The 21,292-nt window shown below is 37.0% G+C and overlaps 1 protein-coding gene across 6 annotated transcripts in view; it reads left to right on the plus strand.

The window, feature by feature from the left end:
* Positions 1-21,292, plus strand: part of LOC123672378 (ubiquitin carboxyl-terminal hydrolase 47) — a 312,797-nt gene that overhangs the window by 166,103 nt on the left and 125,402 nt on the right. For all 6 annotated transcript variants that reach the window (XR_006746263.1, XM_045606467.1, XM_045606472.1 and 3 more), the window contains one exon: positions 6,563-6,738. Coding sequence is in view for 5 of the 6 variants with exons in the window: in XM_045606467.1 (XP_045462423.1) it covers positions 6,563-6,738 (176 nt within the window). In the remaining variant the exon portion in view is untranslated. The remainder of the gene's footprint in view (positions 1-6,562; positions 6,739-21,292) is intronic.

Genomic DNA, 21,292 nt, shown 5'->3' on the forward strand with positions numbered 1-21,292 from the left:
AGAAGTTTTCACAAAATAGTCCCATTATAATGACAACAATCAATATCCCACTAAAGACTGCTGCTATCGAACAATACTGTATTCTTCTTCGGCTCATTCAAACTCACATCGAAACATACCACTAGGACTAGGTACATACTAGACAAATTTTCATGTGATTGAGATTGAATACTTTTATTCTTTTGCTATTCCATAAATTCATCCTAAGAGCATATGATTGACATACTTCCAAGAGGGCCATAATTGTTTTAATGTGAAAACAAATCAGGTGAGTTGAAAGAAACTGGATATTCTATTGTGGATATTTAAATTGGATACTTCTCATTTATTTTCAATGCCAAAATCAAGATGAATTAAGTAGTAAAGTTGGCTATAATGTAGGTACACATTAAGAACAAATTTGATTACAAGTGGAGTCTAACATTTTCCATTGATTACAGAGCCAGAATATTTTATATATTTCCATATTTTCATACTGATGGCTTCAAAAATATTGATGCATTTCAAATTTTTATGAGATAGTTGAAACAAATCAAATGCTTCATTTCATAACAAATATCTTATAACAATAACAGTGTAAACTGTAAATGAAAATTTTAGGTTAGAACATAGATTATTCGAACCGAACTGCTGTGTTTATATTTGGCATCACTCGAAATTTGAAATTCAGACTTAAAACCACAGATTAATATAGTCTGTGTTAGAAATTTTATAGATGAATATTATTTATTTGAGATTTTAAGGTTATGGCAATTCTTGTAAACAACGATATCATATAAATGAAATATAATGAATGAATGGATATGAGTATCAGAGCTAATATAGGTGGTAGAGAGCTCAATTCGTTATAAGTATCGAAAATGAAACAGAAATCAAGAGAAGAATATTTAATCTTTAGCGTCAACGAAATTGGAATAACTCATTTATTTGATTATAAACACTACTTTGTTCAACAAATGGAATGTTAAACGTGAGTTTATGATGGTTTTTCTAATTTAGTAGCTTATTTCCAAGGTTCAAAAGGTATATCTTATGCTTGAGAAAACTTCAGTGTTCCGGTTTTCAGGGGTGAATTAGCTCATTTTGAAAATTTAAAATGGCTATATCTTTTTAACAGGGCCGAATCGGAAAAAATGGTAAATGAAAAAAGTATTTCTTTTGACCTCAGGAACCTTCGGTTAAAATATATGTACAAGTCAAAGACTCACCCTGTATATATATATATATATATATATATATATATATATATATATCAACAATTTTAATTCCCAATATACAACAATAGTAGTAAATTTGATAAGGGGTGTGGAAAAATTGATAAATGTTATAATGTCACTCTTATTTATTCCATTTAGTCGACGTTTCGATCCCGATGGGAACCTTCTTCAGGACTCTACAATAGCAATAGAAAACAGTCAAAACATGATACATCACAAGCATGTGAAAATATATAAAAATAACAATACAAATAGTACATACCGAAATACAGAGTTATAAAGATCTTATTTGAACACAAATCAATAGCTCTCAAGAAAGCAAAGAACAAGAACATCAACAACTTCAGCGAAAAAAGATCTGATATTTCGTTAGCGAAGGAGTATAAATCAATTTCAATCATGTAAACAAAGTAAACAGAATAATCAAATGAGAGTTTGTCAAAAATGTTGTCAACCAGACTTGCCACAGAATACACGCACATGACAATTGAAACATAGAGTAGCATTAAATCACAACCTCTCATTTGATTATTCTGTTTACTTTGTTTACATGATTAAAATTGATTTATACTCCTTTGCTAACGAAATATCAGATCTTTTTTCGCTGAAGTTGTTGATGTTCTTGTTCTTTGCTTTCTTGAGAGCTATTGATTTGTGTTCAAATAAGATCTTTATAACTCTGTATTTCGGTATGTACTATTTGTATTGTTATTTTTATATATTTTTACATGCTTGTGATGTATCATGTTTTGACTGTTTTCTATTGCTATTGTAGAGTCCTGAAGAAGGTCCCCGTCGGGATCGAAACGTCGACTAAATGGAATAAATAAGAGTGACATTATAACACTTATCAATTTTCCCACACCCCTTATCAAATTTACTACTATTGTTATATATATATATATATATATATATATATATATATTTTTTTTTTCACCATTTATCGGGTTGGTACGTGAGACAACCGATTCTTCAGCCAAGATTGTTCTCAGGAGCTGGTCAAGAACTTCCTGACTATCCGCTACTATATATATATATATATATATATATATATATATATATATATATATATATATATATATATATATATATGTGGGATCCAAATTCTTAACATCCGACTGAATGATACGCTACTGACTTTACGAAACGAGAACTACACGATCGACCCTAAAAGGTTGGACTATGCAGATTTATCGATATAGGGAGACGTAAGGGGAAGAGGTACTTGAAACTTAAGGACTGAGGTACGATACAGACGAACGAGGGTGGAATTCGACGTAAGATAGTAGACGGACATAGTTAGGTATTCGACGTTAGAGATTAGACGGAAAAGGTTGAAGAATTCGACGTGATAGACGCATATGATTCGACGTGAAATATAGTAGACGCAGCGAGTTAAATAATTCGATAATGAGACTATTAACAATTAGACGGAATAAAATAACTTCGATAGTTCTATAGACGAAAGTTCAGTGGCTGTACATTCAATTGACGAAGATTGTACAAAGTGTAAATAAACAATAGTTAAGTTCCGGCGGCCTTTTATATAAACCCCTAGACAACGATATAAAAACCCTACATTTTGGGGGCTCGTCCGGGATCGAAGAAGAAGGAAACCCTCACTTCGTCCGGGATAAAAGAAGAAAACCCCAACATCGTCCGGGATAAAAGAAGAAGTACCCCTACATCAACCGGGATAAAAGTGAAAAACTCCTACATCGAACAGGATAGAAGAAGAAAACCACACAGTTCGAAGAATCATTTGGAGAAGACATCGAAATCGACGAAGAAGTGTCCAGAATTTGCGAAGAGGAAAAATTGCCAGAGTCAATCAACAATTGGAAATACGGAAGAAACCAATACCGAAGGAGTAGACGAGAGAGTTTTGATCCAGTAGACGTAAGGACCGAAACGAGATCAATTTTCCGCAGTAATCAGAGGATGAATGGTAAAATTGTATGCAGACTTTCAAGGTAGGACGTTTATCTTTCCAATTTCCATATTGAGAGGCTTGTTGCAGAAGACGACCAAAGAAGAGATTTTATATTTGTTTTTTAACATTTTTGAATTTTGAAATTGCATTTGAACATTGTTGATATTTGTGATTATTGATTTGATTTATTTTGTGAGAATATACAGCCATTTAACGTTCGCTATTAGTAGGAATTTTCGTTAATTCTGAGTTGAGATAACATAATTGAATTAGTATTGATTTTAGAGTTTTCTGTTTTAATTTGACGGTTTTCGTTGATTTGAATTTTCAGTTTTTCGTTGAATATTGACTGAGTATTTTGTATTAACAATGTCAACTTTAAGCGATATTACTATTATTGAAAATCAAATATCCAATGCTAAATTATCTGCTGTCAAAGCATTACATTGTATTTGTTTCGGTGATGAAGGCGAACCGCGAAAGGTCCGTAGAGCGCTACGTAAATTTTCGGGTTTTGGATGGGACAAAAACTCAGACGAACACTTGACCAAAGTACAAGACGTTTATAAACAACTCAAACTCCCAGACCTGATAACCGTTTCCAATATGCTTGGCTTGGATTATAGTGGAACTGATGACGTAATTATCGATCGTATATGCTCATTCTTAATAAAATTCGAAGTAGATGACGGAAATTTAGAAGAGTATTCCAACGAATCAGAGAGAGATGACGAAAATGACGACGAGACGGAAAACACTGACGACGAGAATGAAAACAGTGACGTAGAAAAATATTCCTCAAGACATGACAAATTCAATAGACGGAAAATTATGAGAAAAAAGAGTTTTTCATTGACTTTTCGAGACGTGGAAGATAGTATCAAGTCGTTTGACGGAAAAGAAAGATGGATCGAGGATTTCGAAGAAATTGCAGAAGTGACGGGATGGAATGACTTGCAAAAGTTGATATTTGCAAAGAAATCTTTGAAAGGTCTCGCTAAACTATTTATTCAGTCTCAAAAGGGTATAAGAACTTGGAGTATTTTGAAGAGAAGATTGATTCAAGAGTTTGAAGTCAATGTAAACAGTGCACAAATTCATAAAATGTTGATGTTTAGAAAGAAGAAATATGATGAAAATGTTCAAGAATATGTATTGATCATGAGGGAAATAGCTAGTCGAGCTAATATAGAAAATGAAGTTGTAATTCAATACATCATAGATGGAATACAGGACGAATCATCAAATAAAATCATATTGTATGGTGCCAGAAACTTCCAAGAATTCAAGGAAAAAGTGAAACTCTATGAAACTATTTCCAAGAAACAACCTGTAAGAGGTATCAAACCTTTCAAAACGATAAGAGACGATATGAGACCCGAGAAAAAACATGAATTTAAGAAGGAATATAGAGATGAAATTAGTTATCAAAATAGAAGTTATAAGCAAGAACTATGTTATAATTGTGGAAGCCACGGTCATAAATCGAAAGACTGTCCAGACAAAAGTAAAGGCGTGAAATGTTTTATTTGTAAGAAATTTGGTCATTTATCATCGAACTGTCCTGACAAAATTTCACAACAAAATCATACTTCAACTAATGTAAATACTATGAACATAGTACCGAGAAATGCAATGAAATTGACTTTTGACGAAATTAAATTATTAGCATTATTTGATACCGGCAGTGACATAAGCGCGATTAGACAAGACGTGTACGAATTGTATTTCAGGGACGATTTGCTTCGACGGATAAGATCTCAGTTAAAGGGATAGGATCAAATCGGGTTAAAACATTAGGTTCAATCAGGAAAAATGTTGAAATAGACGGCGAAGAATTTAATATATTGTTTCACATTTTACCTAAACCGGCTATGGATTTCCAAGTTATAGTTGGAAACAATTTATTGAAACAAGCGGAAGTACACATAAGAGAGGAAGAAATTGTTGTACACAAAATAGAAGAAAAATTCTTGATGAGTATCAGAGTGGATGAGAGCATAGTAGACGATAAGATTCATTCGAAGCACATAGACGATGAAAAACACAGAAAGTTAGTGGAAAAAATTATTGGAGATGTTAAGCCAAAAAAGACGATGTCTACTGATTCTGAAGTACGCAAAGATGAAGAACCGAGATGCATAAAACCAGAAAAGGAACAAGAAGAAAAACCACTTGAAGTAAATGGATTATTAGAGAGAGTGAGAATAGCTCGAAGAATTAAGATGAGAAAAAAGGAAGATATTGTGTTGGCAGAACTTATAGAAAAAGAAGTAAAGAAACAGTTTGACGAAGCCAGAGAAAATTTGAGAGGAGAATTTCATAAGCAGCACTTAATGAAAGTCGAAGATAAAAATCGGAAAAATTATAACGCAAAAAGAAGTAAAGCCGTATTTTTCAAAGAAGGTGACCTAGTTTCGGTTAGAAGAACTCGAATCGGAGCAGGATTAAAAGTGCATAAGAAATTTTTAGGACCATACGAAGTGATCAAAGCGAAGAGAAATGATAGATATGACGTAGTTAAGATAGGAAACCACGAAGGACCCATTCGGATATCGACTTGTTCGGAGTATATGAAGCCTTGGATACAGTATGAATCCGAGTCGGATTCTCAGTAGGATGGCCGAGTGTGGGATCCAAATTCTTAACACCCGACTGAATGATACGCTACTGACTTTACGAAACGAGAACTACACGATCGACCCTAAAAGGTTGGACTATGCAGATTTATCGATATAGGGAGACGTAAGGGGAAGAGGTACTTGAAACTTAAGGACTGAGGTACGATACAGACGAACGAGGGTGGAATTCGACGTAAGATAGTAAATGGACATAGTTAGGTATTCGACGTTAGAGATTAGACGGAAAAGGTTGAAGAATTCGACGTGATAGACGCATATGATTCGACGTGAAATATAGTAGACGCAGCGAGTTAAATAATTCGATAATTAGACTATTAACAATTAGACGGAATAAAATAACTTCGATAGTTCTATAGACGAAAGTTCAGTGGCTGTACATTCAATTGACGAAGATTGTACAAAGTGTAAATAAACAATAGTTAAGTTCCGGCGGCCTTTTATATAAACCCCTAGACAACGATATAAAATCCCTACATTTATATATATTTTTTTTTTTGGGAAAGTGACTATGCTCACTTTCTGGGGTGATATTCTTCACGATAAAAACGCTGATAGCTAAACTTTTGAATAACCATTACTTTAAAGTTCTACATTGCCTACACAAGGGCCCTGACGCGTCAGCACAGGTTATGTTTGATGCTACTTAAGCTTCACGAAAGTAGTAACGAAAACAAATCCTCGCTAATCTTTTTCGACGAGCAGATTATCTGTTTATTTATAAGGCACTAGAAAATAATCAATGGCTTTAATAAGAATTTCGATATTTTCAGGTATTGATGTCAGTTCATGTAACAATCATAAAAGCGAGCCTCAAGGACCTTATGTTTATGACCTTTACAGTATCATGATTCATTCTGGATCTGCTACTGGTGGTCATTATTATGCTTACATCAAAGATTTTGATAAGCAGAAATGGTATTGTTTTAATGATCAGAGTGTTACAAGAGTAAGTATTCTTCACTCTTATTCAATAATTTCATTTACTGAATCTTGAACTTTGAGTTATATCTACTTTGGTTTAGAGTTTCTGCTATTTTATACAGAGTGTTTCATTGGTAAATGGAAAAACTTGAACAATGAATAGAGGACCTTGAGGTGGTTCTAGATACACCCTATTTATAAGGTCTGACTGCCTTGATTACCGTGATACAGGCTGATTTATGAATTTTGTTCATTTCTTTCCGAGGTCATAACAATCAAACCATCCAGTATATTTTTTTCATATTTGACACAAATCTATCTTATTTAACGCTTAAATGAATCACTTAATGATCACAAGGAAAATGCAGGTGTGGATCAACAGAAAATTTAAGAAACGGATGTATCTCTGAAACAACACTGTATGTATGAAACTGTACATCGAAATTTTAAAACTCTGTTTTCAGACTTGAAAAGAGCATAAAACACTGAACGAAGTCGCGTAATTGAAATTTTACGCGTAGACACTTTTGCTGCATCAATTTTCAACTTGAATGTGAAGTTTTCGAGAAATTGAATATCAAAAATGAAATTGACTTTTAGTAATAATATATATAGATTTTTTTTTTTTTCAATTATTCACACAGTGTAAACTGTGGGTTGTTTCCTCAGAACATGCCCGGGCGTAATGCCAAGAGCATTTCTGCCTTTCCTACGTCAATGGGGGTATATAACCTGTCTTATTATATTCACTGTTCCCAAGATGACAGCTTTTTGCATCCATGTAATGGTGCCTTCCGGTAGTTTCAGTTCTCGCAGATGTTTGACCGTATTTTTGTGGACTAATCCGTTCGTACTTATTATTAGGGGTTTTATGTCCACCCTGTTCAGCTTCCACATATCTCTCATCTGCCGGGACAGTGCCTCGTACTTATTGATTTTTTCTCCATATATATATATATATATATATATATATATATATATATATATATAGTTATAAGAAGAAAACATCAATACTCCCTCTGATTATATCAGTGAATGGCTTGGTCGAACAGCACATGATAGAAAATACTAGACGTTTGAAGTTAGATTCTAGCCTCATTAGTCGAGCTCAGAAGGAGGTTGTCCTGGCCACAACCCGAGCAGTCCGGAAGTTCCTTACCAGCTCCTGAGGACACCTTGTCTGCAGAGTAGACCGGTGCTCCCAGCGAACCGACCCGTCTATCGGTGGATTAAAAAAAAAAAAAAAAAAAAAGTTATAAGTATGATAAGGGGTGTGGGAAAATTGATAAGTGTTATAATTTCACTCTTCTTTATTTCATTTAGTCGACGTTTCGATCCCCATGGGGACCTTCTTCAGGACTCTACAATAGCAATAGAAAACAGTCAAAAACATGGCAATCACAAAACATGTAAAAATAGTACATACCAAAATACAGAGTTGTAAAGATCTTATTTGAACACAAATCAATAGCTCTCAAGAAAGCAATGAACAAAAACATCAACAAATTTAGCGAAAAAAGATCTAATATTTCGTTAGCACAAGAGTAGAAATCAATTATCATATGTAAATAAGGTGAACATAATAATCAACAAAATGAGAGGTTGTCAAAAATGCTGTCAACCAGACTTGCCACAGAATACACGCACATGACAATTGAAACATAGAATAGCATTAAATCACACTTGGTCGCAGTAATTCACTCTCACCGAACTCAGAACAAATGCGATTATTGAAAGACTCCATGAACCGAATCCAATCCCCTCTCACAGAAATTGTCCGGAATACAGAATTCATTATTACGTTATCCCGACTGTAGAACTTGTGGAAATATTCATTCCATTTGATCCATCCAATTCACTGCCACCAAACTGGTCATAATGAATCAAATAAGTATAGATGGAGCTAATATTGTTTACATCCCTTCTGTAATTCATAGAACAAGTGTGGCGTTTAATATGGTACATCTCTAAGAAACATCTTTTCTTTCCACTAACTGCACATTCAAGAATTTTGGTGGAATCATAATTCATTGGGTGATCTTTGTCCCGGGTATGGTCTGCTAGGGCACAAATCTTATTTGGATTCTTGATGTCGCTCTTGTGTTGAGCAATCCTTCTCTTCAAAAGCTGAGATGTCTGACCAATATACACCTCACTACACTATATTGCTCAGACATCTCAGCTTTTGAAGAGAAGGATTGCTCAACACAAGAGCGACATCAAGAATCCAAATAAGATTTGTGCCCTAGCAGACCATACCCGGGACAAAGATCACCCAATGAATTATGATTCCACCAAAATTCTTGAATGTGCAGTTAGTGGAAAGAAAAGATGTTTCTTAGAGATGTACCATATTAAACGCCACACTTGTTCTATGAATTACAGAAGGGATGTAAACAATATTAGCTCCATCTATACCTATTTGATTCGGTACCAATCCAGAATCAGCCTATTTTGATTCATTATGACCAGTTTGGTGGCAGTGAATTGGATGGATCAAATGGAATGAATATTTCCACAAGTTCTACAGTCGGGATAACGTAATAATGAATTCTGTGTTCCGGACTATTTCTGTGAGAGGGGATTGGATTCGGTTCATGGAGTCTTTCAATAATCGCATTTGTTCTGAGTTCGGTGAGAGTGAATTACTGCGACCAAGTGTGAATTAATGCTATTCTATGTTTCATTTGTCATGTGCGTGTATTCTGTGGCAAGTCTGGTTGACAGCATTTTTGACAACCTCTCATTTTGTTGATTATTCTGTTCACCTTATTTACATATGATAATTGATTTCTACTCTTGTGCTAACGAAATATCAGATCTTTTTTCGCCAAATTTGTTGATGTTCTTGTTCATTGCTTTCTTGAGAGCTATTGATTTGTGTTCAAATAAGATCTTTACAACTTTGTATTTCGGTATGTACTATTTTTACATGTTTTGTGATTGCCATGTTTTTGACTGTTTTCTATTGCTATTGTAGAGTCCTGAAGAAGGTCCCCATGGGGATCGAAACGTCGACTAAATGAAATAAAGAAGAGTGAAATTATAACACTTATCAATTTTCCCACACCCCTTATCATACTTATAACTATATATATATATATATATATATATATATATATATATATCAGTCGAATTCCCTTAAAGATTCACGATATTTATAGTAAGACTGTTATCTGGAGACAATATATATATATATATATATATATATATATATATATATATATATATATATATATATATATATATATATATATATATATGCAGGGGGGCGAATGCCTTCGGGGACTGACGGCCCCGCATACCCGAGTCACCCAGCTTCCAAGGTTGGCAGCCTGGAAGTTGAAGAATTGGTTGCTCCCATTACGCGAAGTATGATTCAGGGCGGTAGAGGGCAGCAGGCTGGCCCTCTTCGGAGCCGTCCGGAGGTAGAGCCTGTTGGGGTCAGCTGTGGGGCAAGCGGCGCAGCCCCCCGAGATGGCACCGTAAGCCCAATCTCATTTTCCCTTAGGAGAGGAAGGAGGAGCAACAGCTTGGATGGAATTCGAGTCCGTCCCGCTGACGTTCTCAGACGAGATGGGAGAATACGCTGGACTGAGGAACAAAATGTACTGCTTATGCGTGTTCATTTTATATCGAAGGAATTGGAACAGAGAGAAAACCTGAACTATAGACAGACACTCACCCAAACCTGGAATGAGATAAATCCGGAGAAACCATCTTATCCAAATCTGCTGGCGAATAGAATCAAGTGGTTGCTGAATAACGATAAGTTCACTGCAATAGAGCTCGACAACATTAAGCTCAGCTGTTATCCACGAAGCGCAATATACGATTGTCGTGAACAATCCACTGGGACAGTTCCTACCCAGACACCAGAAGAGGAAGAAAGCTGCGCAGTCAAACCCAGCACGCTAGAACGACAACTCCTCAAAAATTACCTCTTGTACGCTGGAATACCACCTCAAAACAGGCCAAGAATACCTAGAATGAAAGGCTCGAAGTTAATGTTGCAAAAGGTACACGAAATCGACAAATTACTTGAGAGAAACTTACCACTAACAGGAACGCTGGAGCAGGTAACGGATTTCGTTTACGCGGGCGCGATTACTGCATGCACTGAATTGGGGGCGAAGATAGTAGATACACAACCAAAGAAACAGGAAACAGCACCACCTTGGAAACAGCGGCTAGAAAAAAAGATAACAGATATCAGAAAAAAAATCGGCATATTACATACTTACCTGAGCACCCAACCACCATCAGGCAGGGTTGAGAAACTAACACGCCAGATAGCATCCACATTCAAGATCAAAGCTCGAAACAGCTGCTTCAGGGAAAGTGTTGTCATGATATCTGACAGGCTGAAACAAAAGATTAAAGTATTAGGTTGCAGGCTCCAACGATACAACGAAAGAGTTAAAAGATACAAGAATAACCAACTCTTCTATAAGAATCAGCAGCAGTTTTTCCGCCAGCTTGAAGATGAAACCTCCGTTGGGGAAGAACCACCCACTGAAGAAGAAATGCACCTGTTCTGGAAAAACATATGGGAGGAAGAGAAAATCCACGACGACAGTCCACAATGGGTCAGAGAAGCCGAAAGGGAATCATCAAAATATCGGATGGATGATGTGACCATTACAGAGGAAGACATTAAAGCGACGCTGAAAAAAACAAATAACTGGTCAGCCCCTGGCGTGGATAAAATCCAAAATTATTGGTGGAAATACTTCGCGGCAACGCATCAACACCTTGCGAAACTTTTCCAGGAAACCCTTGAAGATCCTACCAAAATACCTGACTTCTTCACACTCGGAATATCACACATGCTGCCGAAAGGAAACAACGCAGCCAACCCTAAGAACTATAGATCTATTACTTGTCTCCCTACAATCTACAAAGTGCTGACAGGGGTCTTAACGCGTCATATTTGGAAGCATGTAAACGAAAGTAATATTTTGGCACCTGAACAGAAGGGATGCCGAAGAGGTGCCCGAGGATGCAAGGAGATGCTGATCACTGATTTTATTATCACTAAACAGGTGAAAAGAAGACAGAGAAACATATCGCTGGCTTGGGTGGACTATCGGAAAGCGTTTGACTCGATCCCGCACTCCTGGCTGAAAAAAACACTCCACCTATACGGAATTTCTAAACCGGTTATAGCCTTTCTGGAGCATATGATGAAGACTTGGCGCACACAGCTGGTAGTTAACTCCAAAAATAAATATTATAAGACCGCTGAAATAAAAATCCGGAGAGGTATCTTCCAGGGAGATACCCTGAGTCCGCTCTGGTTCTGTTTGGCACTGAACATTCTGAGCAAGCTACTGAAAAACCAAATTTACGGATACGTCATCCATAAGGCACGGAACATTAAGATAAATCACCAAATGTACGTGGACGACCTCAAGTTATATGCTGCGAACGAGGAGCAGATAAAACAACAACTTAAAATAGTAGCTTCGTTCAGTGAGACGATAGGAATGGAGATGGGTCTTGAGAAGTGCGCTGTGGTTCACGTGAAGAGGGGCAAAGTGCAGGACGGTGCTGGTCTGCATGTGATGGACGATATAACCATACCAGGTCTGGGTCCTCAAGAGTCCTATAAATACCTTGGAGTGCAACAAGCCCTGGACATAAAGACCACTGAGATGAAGGGTGTGTTCAGAGAGAAGTTTCTGACCAGACTCAGAAAAGTGCTTCAAAGCAAGTTGAACTCCAAGGAAATGTTCAATGCAATCAACATCTGGGCCATACCTTGCATAGAGTACTCATTCGGAGTGATCAAATGGTCCACTTCAGATCTACAAGATCTAGATCGAAAAGCACGAGCCCTCCTAACCAGGCATGGAATCCACCACCCGCATGCCTCTGTTAACAGACTGTACATCCCGAGGCATGAAGGCGGCCGAGGACTGAAGAACTTGGAAATAGTACATAACAACACAGTTTCGAACATGAGAGATTACCTTCTTTCCAAGCGCTCACCATTCATCCAAGCCATATGCCAGGAGGACGAAAACCTGAGCCCGTTGAACTTGGCTGGCCAACTGGATACACCGCGAAGTACTCTTGAACAACTGTCCCAGGAATGGCGTGGTAAGGCACTGCATGGACGATACCCTGGAAGCCTGGAAAAAAGTGAAATTAATAAGAGGGAATCACTTACCTACCTGAGAGCTGGATACTTGTTTCCCGAAACAGAAGGTAGAAGAATGGTCGCTATCCAAGATCAAGTGATCCCCACAAGATCCTACATTAAAAACATAACGGGACGGAACATACCAACCGACAAATGCCGAAAATGCCTACAAGCGACCGAGTCCGTGCAACACATAACTTCCTCCTGTCCCATACTAGCACCAACGGACTATACACAGCGGCATAACGCGATGGCAAGGGTATATCACCAGGCAATTGCCAAGAGATGTGGGTTGATAAGAAATTTGAAAAAACCATTTGAATACCATCCGATCGGTGTTCTGGAGAATGATAACTTCAAGATCTATTGGGATACGTTCATCCACACAGACAGGCCCATTAAACACAACAGGCCAGATATCATGCTTTTCAACAAAAAAGAACGAACAGTTGAAATTGTAGATATAACAATCCCTGCCGACGACAATGTATATAAGGCGTATGTTGAGAAGACAACCAAGTACCATGACCTGGCCTTCGAAGTTAAGACTATATACAACCTAAAGTCAACAGCCATACTACCGCTGATAATTTCGACGAACGGATTAGTAGAAAAACATCTGGTTGAGAATACTGTCAAACTAAAACTGGATGTGGACCTCATTAGTACAGCCCAGAGGGAGGTCATACTAGCAAATGTTAGAATAGTACGGAAGTTCCTTACATCTATCTGAAATGCCTTGGCAAATTCTGCCCGGCACTAAGAGATACCAACCCTATAAGGTGAAAAAAAAAATATATATATATATATATATACAAAATGTGATAATTTCCTAAAGTAATTAATAACATTATAATTATTACTTACATTACTTTGGAAGGATGTTGGAATGGGGTCCTTTATTTTGGTGTACAATGACCTCACCGTTTTTTGATTTTGGACTGCAATTTTGATGTTTTCCTCTCTGAACACATTTTTCAATTTTCCTGTCAAGTTTGTAACATTTGGATACGATATCATTCATAGAAGAAGGACTAAAAAAATTACACCAGATTCTTAAAGAAAATGATTATCCTAACAGCATGATTAAGAAATTACTATATGCTAATGGTACCACTCAAAATGAACAAACAGAAGAACAAAATATGACAACAGATAGAACACATTATGCATCATATCCAAATGTTACAAACTTGACAGGAAAATTGAAAAATGTGTTCAGAGAGGAAAACATCAAAATTTCAGTCCAAAATCAAAAAACGGTGAGGTCATTGTACACCAAAATAAAGGACCCCATTCCAACATCCTTCCAAAGTAATGTCGTTTATAAAATAAAATGTGAGACTTGCGACAAATGTTATATAGGACATACCTCCCAATGGCTGAAAAGTAGAGTGGCGCTACATAGATCGGACATAAGAAAATACCCAGAGAGATGTGCATTGGCTGCGCATGCGCATAATCTGGACCATCATGTGAATTTTGAAGGTGTTGAGGTACTCAAAACAGAGAGAAATTATCAAAAAAGATTGATTCACGAAATGATTAACATAAACAAAGAAGATGAAACCATAAATAAGAAGACAGATACGAACAAATTAAGCTCTATATACAGTTATTTGTTAGAAAGGATAAAAATGGAACCTTTTTATGACGGCCCAATAGATGAATAAAGAAGACAGGGAACATAGAGGAGTGAGAGACTAGTTTTCTATAATAACAGAAACATAACCATCAAATGTCATTATTGTGTTATCTTAGATGAGAGTTACTAAATTGTGTATAAATAAGATTATCAACCGGAAGAGTTTTTAAATTGTGAAATAGATTTAGTTGACGTGTTTTTGGAGAATTCCTATGAAATCAAAATATAACTTTTTGTTTTTATTGGTTACAACGTTTGTGGCAGATGTTATCCATGTAAAACCTCACATTCAGTGAGTAAATTTGTTTGTTTTCTAAAATTTGTTATTTATTAATTGTATTTTATTGATCTTTTGCAGAAGCCCTGAAGAAGCATTAAATTAATGCGAAAGCTTGGCATAGAATAAAGAGTAGTCAATCATTTACTCCGAAAACCCGAGCCTAAAGACCCTTAAATTTCATTCAATATATTTATTTTGGCTCTTACAACAATAGTTATTATATATATATATATATATATATATATATATATCGGGTGTCCCAAGGTGAGTGGCCTATTAGATTATTATGGAAACTATTGATGGTAAAGATTTCAAATTTGGTGGATAGATATTTGGCCATGTAAGGTACATTTTTAAAATAATTTCACATTTCCAGTGTTGCCGGATGTACGACAATTTGGCAACAACTTTGTTATTTTAAATGGGACATCCGGTATTCCTATTTTTTTATGATACTCCATAAAATATTAAATCTATTCACTTTTACTTTTCCATCCCTATCTTTAACGGTTTTTGAGTTATTAATTATTTTTCGAAATTTTAGATCAAATTGGCGTATTACGAAAATGACTCTAGTTCGCTCAATATTCGAGATTTAAGTCAGAAATTTTGCAAGTCGTTAGATCTTGATCTGATCTGTGTCACTGTTTTTGAATTATGGTTGTCAATAATACAGGACGGACCAAAAAAATCATCATTTGCCAAGTTACAAAATTGTAAAAATGTCTATATTTTCAAATTAGACACCTAGTATATTTTTCAATTTTTGGAATCAGTACAACACACTCTACAATATTTCTATTCACGTCCCTATACCTATCTCAACTGGATTCCGAGTTTTTTTATCACCGTTGTAGGGTAAGGCTTCGAGGTTGCCGGTTCCTCACAGAACAAGGCAACACTCAATTGCTAGTGAGGAAACTTCTCACAATTCTCGTGGTCCACAAGATCACCTCCCTCTGCGCCTTCTCTATTAGATCTTCGTGAAGTCCAAGTTTGGCTGTGTTCCCAGTTAGATGCATCTCAACCAGCCCATTCGTGGTGATGACCAGAGGAAGTATGGTTATGTGGGTTATAGACATATATATATATATATATATATATATATATTTTTTTTTCACACATTTGTGATTTTTCAGAGTTACCCGGGCGTCAATGCGCCAAGAGCAACTCCTAATGAGGGTATATTATTTTGCGTATATATATATATATATATATATATATATATATATATATATATATATATATAAGGTGTGTGAATAAGTCTTTCCCGTTTTTTTTTCAAATTTTGAGCCTTTATTGTGAAAAAATGGTTACAAATGAATTATTGAAAGTATTGGCCATCGCTAGCTACAACTTTTCCCCATCTTTCTGGCAACATACGAATCCCGTTGCGAAAAAATTCGACCGGTTTGGCCTCTATCCAGTCATCCACCCATTTTTTGGCTTCCTCGTAGGAATGGAAGTGCTGGTCAGCCAGGCCATGCGTCATCGATCTGAAGAGATGGTAATCAGACGGAGCAATGTCTGGACTATACGGCGGGTGGGGTAGGACTTCCCATTTGAACGTTTCTAAGTATGTTTTCACCGGCTGTGCAACATGTGGGCGAGCATTGTCATGTTGCAAAATAACTTTGTCGTGCCTGTCGGAGTATTGTGGCCGTTTTTCTCGCAGTGCGCGGCTCAAACGCATCAATTGTCGTCGATAGACCTCGCCTGTGATCCTTTCATTCGGTTTCAGAAGCTCATAGTAAACCACACCTAGCTGGTCCCACCATATACAGAGCATGAGCTTGGCGCCATGAATATTTGGCTTGGCCGTCGATGATGATGCATGGCCGGGTAGTCCCCATGATTTTCTTCGCTTCTGATTATCGTAACGGATCCACTTTTCATCGCCAGTCACGATACGATGCAGAAAACCCTTTCTTTTATGTCGCTGAAGCAGCTGTTCGCAAGTGAAAAAACGCCGTTCGACTTCTCTCAGCTTCAGTTCCTACGGCACCCAATTTCCTTGCTTTTGGATCATTCCCATGGCTTTCAAACGCTTGGAAATGGTTGTTCGGTCAACTCCCAATGCTTCAGCAAGTTCTTCTTGCGTTTGACACGAATCTTCATCAAGCAAAGTCGCCAATTTTTGATCTTCAAAGATTTGCGGCCGCCCGGAACGCTCCTTGTCTTCCACGTCGAAATCGCCACTTTTGAAGGATCGAAACCATCCGCGAACACTTGAATCATCGACACAACCTTCTCCATAAGCTTCCTGAAGCAACCGATGCGCCTCGGCAGCAGATTTCTTCAAATTGAACCAATAAAGTGAAACTTCCCGCAAATGACGTCGACTCGGCTCAAATTTCGACATTTTCACGATTTCAAAAATTTATGATGCGAAAAAATTTCAACTAATGTGTTAGTGTGGAATTGTTGACAGATGAATAAGCTTTGATTATGACATATGTAACCATTAAATACTCGCACAGTATTGGTGGCGCCATCTCTTACAAAAAACGGGAAAGACTTATTCACACACCTGATATATATATATATATATATATATATATATATATATATATATATATATATATATAGGAAATAGATTAAGAAGATACCACAAACGAACCCAAAGATTTAAAGATAATAACCTATTCTCCAACAATCAAAGACAGTTCTGGTGGAAACAGAGAACATAAAGATGGCGGATGGAAGAGAAATGGCAAACCTGGGGACGGAGAACACATACAAATACCTAGGGATACAACAGACGTATGAAATAAAACAGAAAGAAAATAAAAATGCTGCAGAAACAGAACTCATCAGACGAGTTAAAAAAATAATCAGCTCACAACTGTCAGCAAAAAACAAAATCACAGCCATCAACACCTGGGCCATACCAACTTTTTCCTATACGTCGGGAATCGTTGATTGGTCCAAAACAGATCTGGAGAGACTGGACAGAAGAATACGAACAACATTCACACAGAACGGCATGCTACATCCAAATTCGGCAATAGAGAGGCTTTACTTACCCAGAACAGAAGGAGGACGTGGGTTAAGCAGCTTGCAACACATCTGTCTCAAAGAGAAAAGAAAAATTAGAGATTACTTCAGAGAGAACAACTTGCCTGTACATCAATGGATATCGGCCCAGTTCGCTGAAACACACAACGAGCAGGACGCAGGAGAAGACCCACCTGCAAAATTAAGACAGAGCTGGAAAACAAAAGCCTTACACGGAAGATTCTACACAAGTTTACACCAACCAGATGTAGATATAAAGAACTCAAATACCTACTTGGTACAAGGCTACCTATTTCCCCAGACGGAAGGAACAGTCCTGGCCATCCAAGACCAGGTCGTCCCAACCAGAACATATGTGAAGCATATTTTAAAACAACAAGTGGAATCCACTAAATGCAGGATGTGCAACGTGGCCGAAGAAACTATCCAGCACCTGTCCTCAGGATGTTCCACTATAGCAGGCACGAAATATCTCAGCAGGCATGACAATATGGGTAAAGTCGTTCATCAATTACTATGCCTCCAAAAGCAACTAGTCCAACACTTCACACCACACCACATATATAAACCACAAACTATAGTAGAGAACGAACAGCACAAAATATACTGGGATCTGGCAGTCACAACAGACAGAGGTGTGGAACACAATAGACCGGACATGGTGGTATGGGATAACAAAAAGAAGACCGTCATCATTATTGACTTTGCTGTGCCGCAAGATAACAACCTAGCGAAAAGCTATGCCGAAAAAATATCCAAATATGAGGCACTAGCACAGCAAATGAAGGACATGTGGAGGCTCAAAGCAGTGACTATAATGCCCCTAATAATAAGCGTGAATGGCCTCGTACACCGAAAGACCACTCAACATCTAAATGAACTGGACCTGCCGCACAACACCATCACGTGGATGCAGAGGGCAGTAATCCTGGGAACTGTCAGCATAGTGAGAAAAATAATATATCCCCACTAGCTCACGGAGGTACTCTTGGCGCGTGCGCCCGGGTATCACGGCTACCACGAGAAGTGTGAAATTTAAAAAAAAAATATATATATATATATATATATATATATATATATATATATATATATAATTCGTAAGAAAATTATTGATCGCAATATATCTAATAGATAAGAATGTTAGGTAAGAAGTCTTACCGAAAGCTTGGATGATATAAAAGTGTATCACTGAATTTCCTAGATTGAAACATCCTAACATTCTTATCTATTATATATATATATATATATATATATATATATATATATATATATATATATATATATATATATGCATCCCGCTATCTTCAAAGCGTCCATTCGAAAAACAGTCTCTGAGCGTCCGTGGCGAATTTCTCGCACAATCCCTAACTCATCGAATATATAATTTTCATCACTGAACAGAAGAGGTCGTTAGATGTCCGCAAACTTACTTTGGTCAATATCTATTTTATCAACTCTCATTCTAACGATTTCCGAGCGTCATTTCAAGAAACCTTCCTAGAGCGTCCAAAATATACAACAAAACTTTCACCTTGCCGATTACTAGGCGTCCAGGCTATGTTGCCAGTTAGGGCACTGTCGGCAAGACCGAGGCTTCTCTAGAAACAAACAAGAACAGACTCTGCCGACTGATTTACGATCATTCATGCGTCAGCAATCGTAGAAAAAAATCACAACAGCTGCACTCGCACAGCGCAGCGTTCCAATAAATGAATCTCGACCGAGTTCGGCGTTTGAAACTTTTGCTTCAAGCGTTGACCTCGCTAGGCTTAGCCTTGATATTAATAAATGGGGATTGGATTGGAATATAATATGAAACGAATTTTCAAAACTTGGATATTTCAGAACCTGTTTGTCACATGGTGTTGAAATTTTGTGTCTATATGGCGGGCATCTGTAAAATGAGTTCTATGAAATCTCATCTTTAGAGGTATTTCAAGTAAAAAGAAAATTGAAACCTCTGATTTGATGAGTTCTCAAACCACAGAAGGTCATAAATAAAAACTTTTGGACCGTGTGTTGTTTGTATTTTAAGGGTTCATTCCAGATACTTAGACAAGAACAGAGAAATGCAACTATGTGGATACAAAGATGCATGATAAAAATTCCGATTGCTGTCCAACATAGGGCGGAAAAGAGAAACGTGTAGTTTTTTTTCAATCCGTGAATTAAGAGAAGTATGTGGACGTCGGTGGAAAAATTTTAAAATATATTTCAGAATACTCTTTAAACATGATCCGTTGCCAATATACGATGGTACATATCGAAAAGAAAAGAATTTATGTATGCATTTATTATTTCCTGATTCTTTTTCGTCTCTCCGTATTTCGTATAATTCTGAGATTTCTATTTGTCATTTAGCAAATTCTTAATGCCAAACAGAACGTGATCACAAAACAGCGAGACAAATCACTAAATCGTTTGCAGGAATCATGGCTTCCTGAATTTGAGTGAGAATGTCAACGTTCTTCAACCTCCGAACAAAAACAAACTGTCGAATAGATTCGACTATTTGAATTTTATATAACTCAACCTGAAATCAGCTCCTTGATTTACGTCAGTGCTCTTCTAGAATTTCTGATTTTTGTATATCTGCGGTATCATTGGATGGAGTTTGCCCTCTTACGAATTCATCTTTCGAGATTCTAAAATGTTTCTTTCGTAAGTTATTGCAATAACTATCAGTTTCCGATAGGTCGACCGCAAATACAATAACTTCTGAAAGAAAAGACTTAGAGACTCGATATTTGTAGAGCAGGATTTGAGATTACTTGATTCCGTAGATATATCCATTCGAAATTGTAATTTCGATTTGTCCGGATTGAAATCTGCTACTTGGTTAAAAAATTACGGCGTTAATCATTTTACAGAACCTCGTGAGGAAATGGCTTAGAAGCTCCTGGTTTTGTTTTTTTTGTATAACTCTGAATATTTCACAACCTATGTTTGGTAGTGCGTATGTATGAGTTTTTTTTTTCTTGAAATTTTGAAAAACTGATATATAATCGGAATGAAATAATTCGATGAGGTTTCATTGAACTATCATATCAAATTGAAAGACTTCTTCTTCTTCTTCTTCTTTTAGCTAGGGAGTTCCCTGTTTGCTTGGCCTTGGTCTATTCTATTCATTCATTCCTTCAAACTTGGTCTATTCTGCAGATGAGGAAAACCAGCTTTGAGCCCATCTTTTTGGTGGTCTACCCGGCTTTCTCCTTCCTCTGGGTTGTTCATTCTTGCAGATGTATGCTATTCTATCTGACTCCATCCTATCAACGTGGTCTCTCCAATCCCTCCTTCTCTGTCTACTCCACTTGACAACATCCTGCACACCAGTTCTCTGTCTTATTGACTTGTTGGTCTGTCTATCCCTCAATGTCACCCCTGAAATTCTTCTCAGGATCCTCATTTCTATCGTTCTGAGCTTTTGTTTGGTTCTCTCTGTTTCCGCACGGGTTTCTACGGCGTAGGTCATAATTGGGCGCACTATT

Source organism: Harmonia axyridis, chromosome 2 (genome assembly GCF_914767665.1).
Source record: "Harmonia axyridis chromosome 2, icHarAxyr1.1, whole genome shotgun sequence".
Taxonomy (NCBI): domain Eukaryota; kingdom Metazoa; phylum Arthropoda; class Insecta; order Coleoptera; family Coccinellidae; genus Harmonia; species Harmonia axyridis.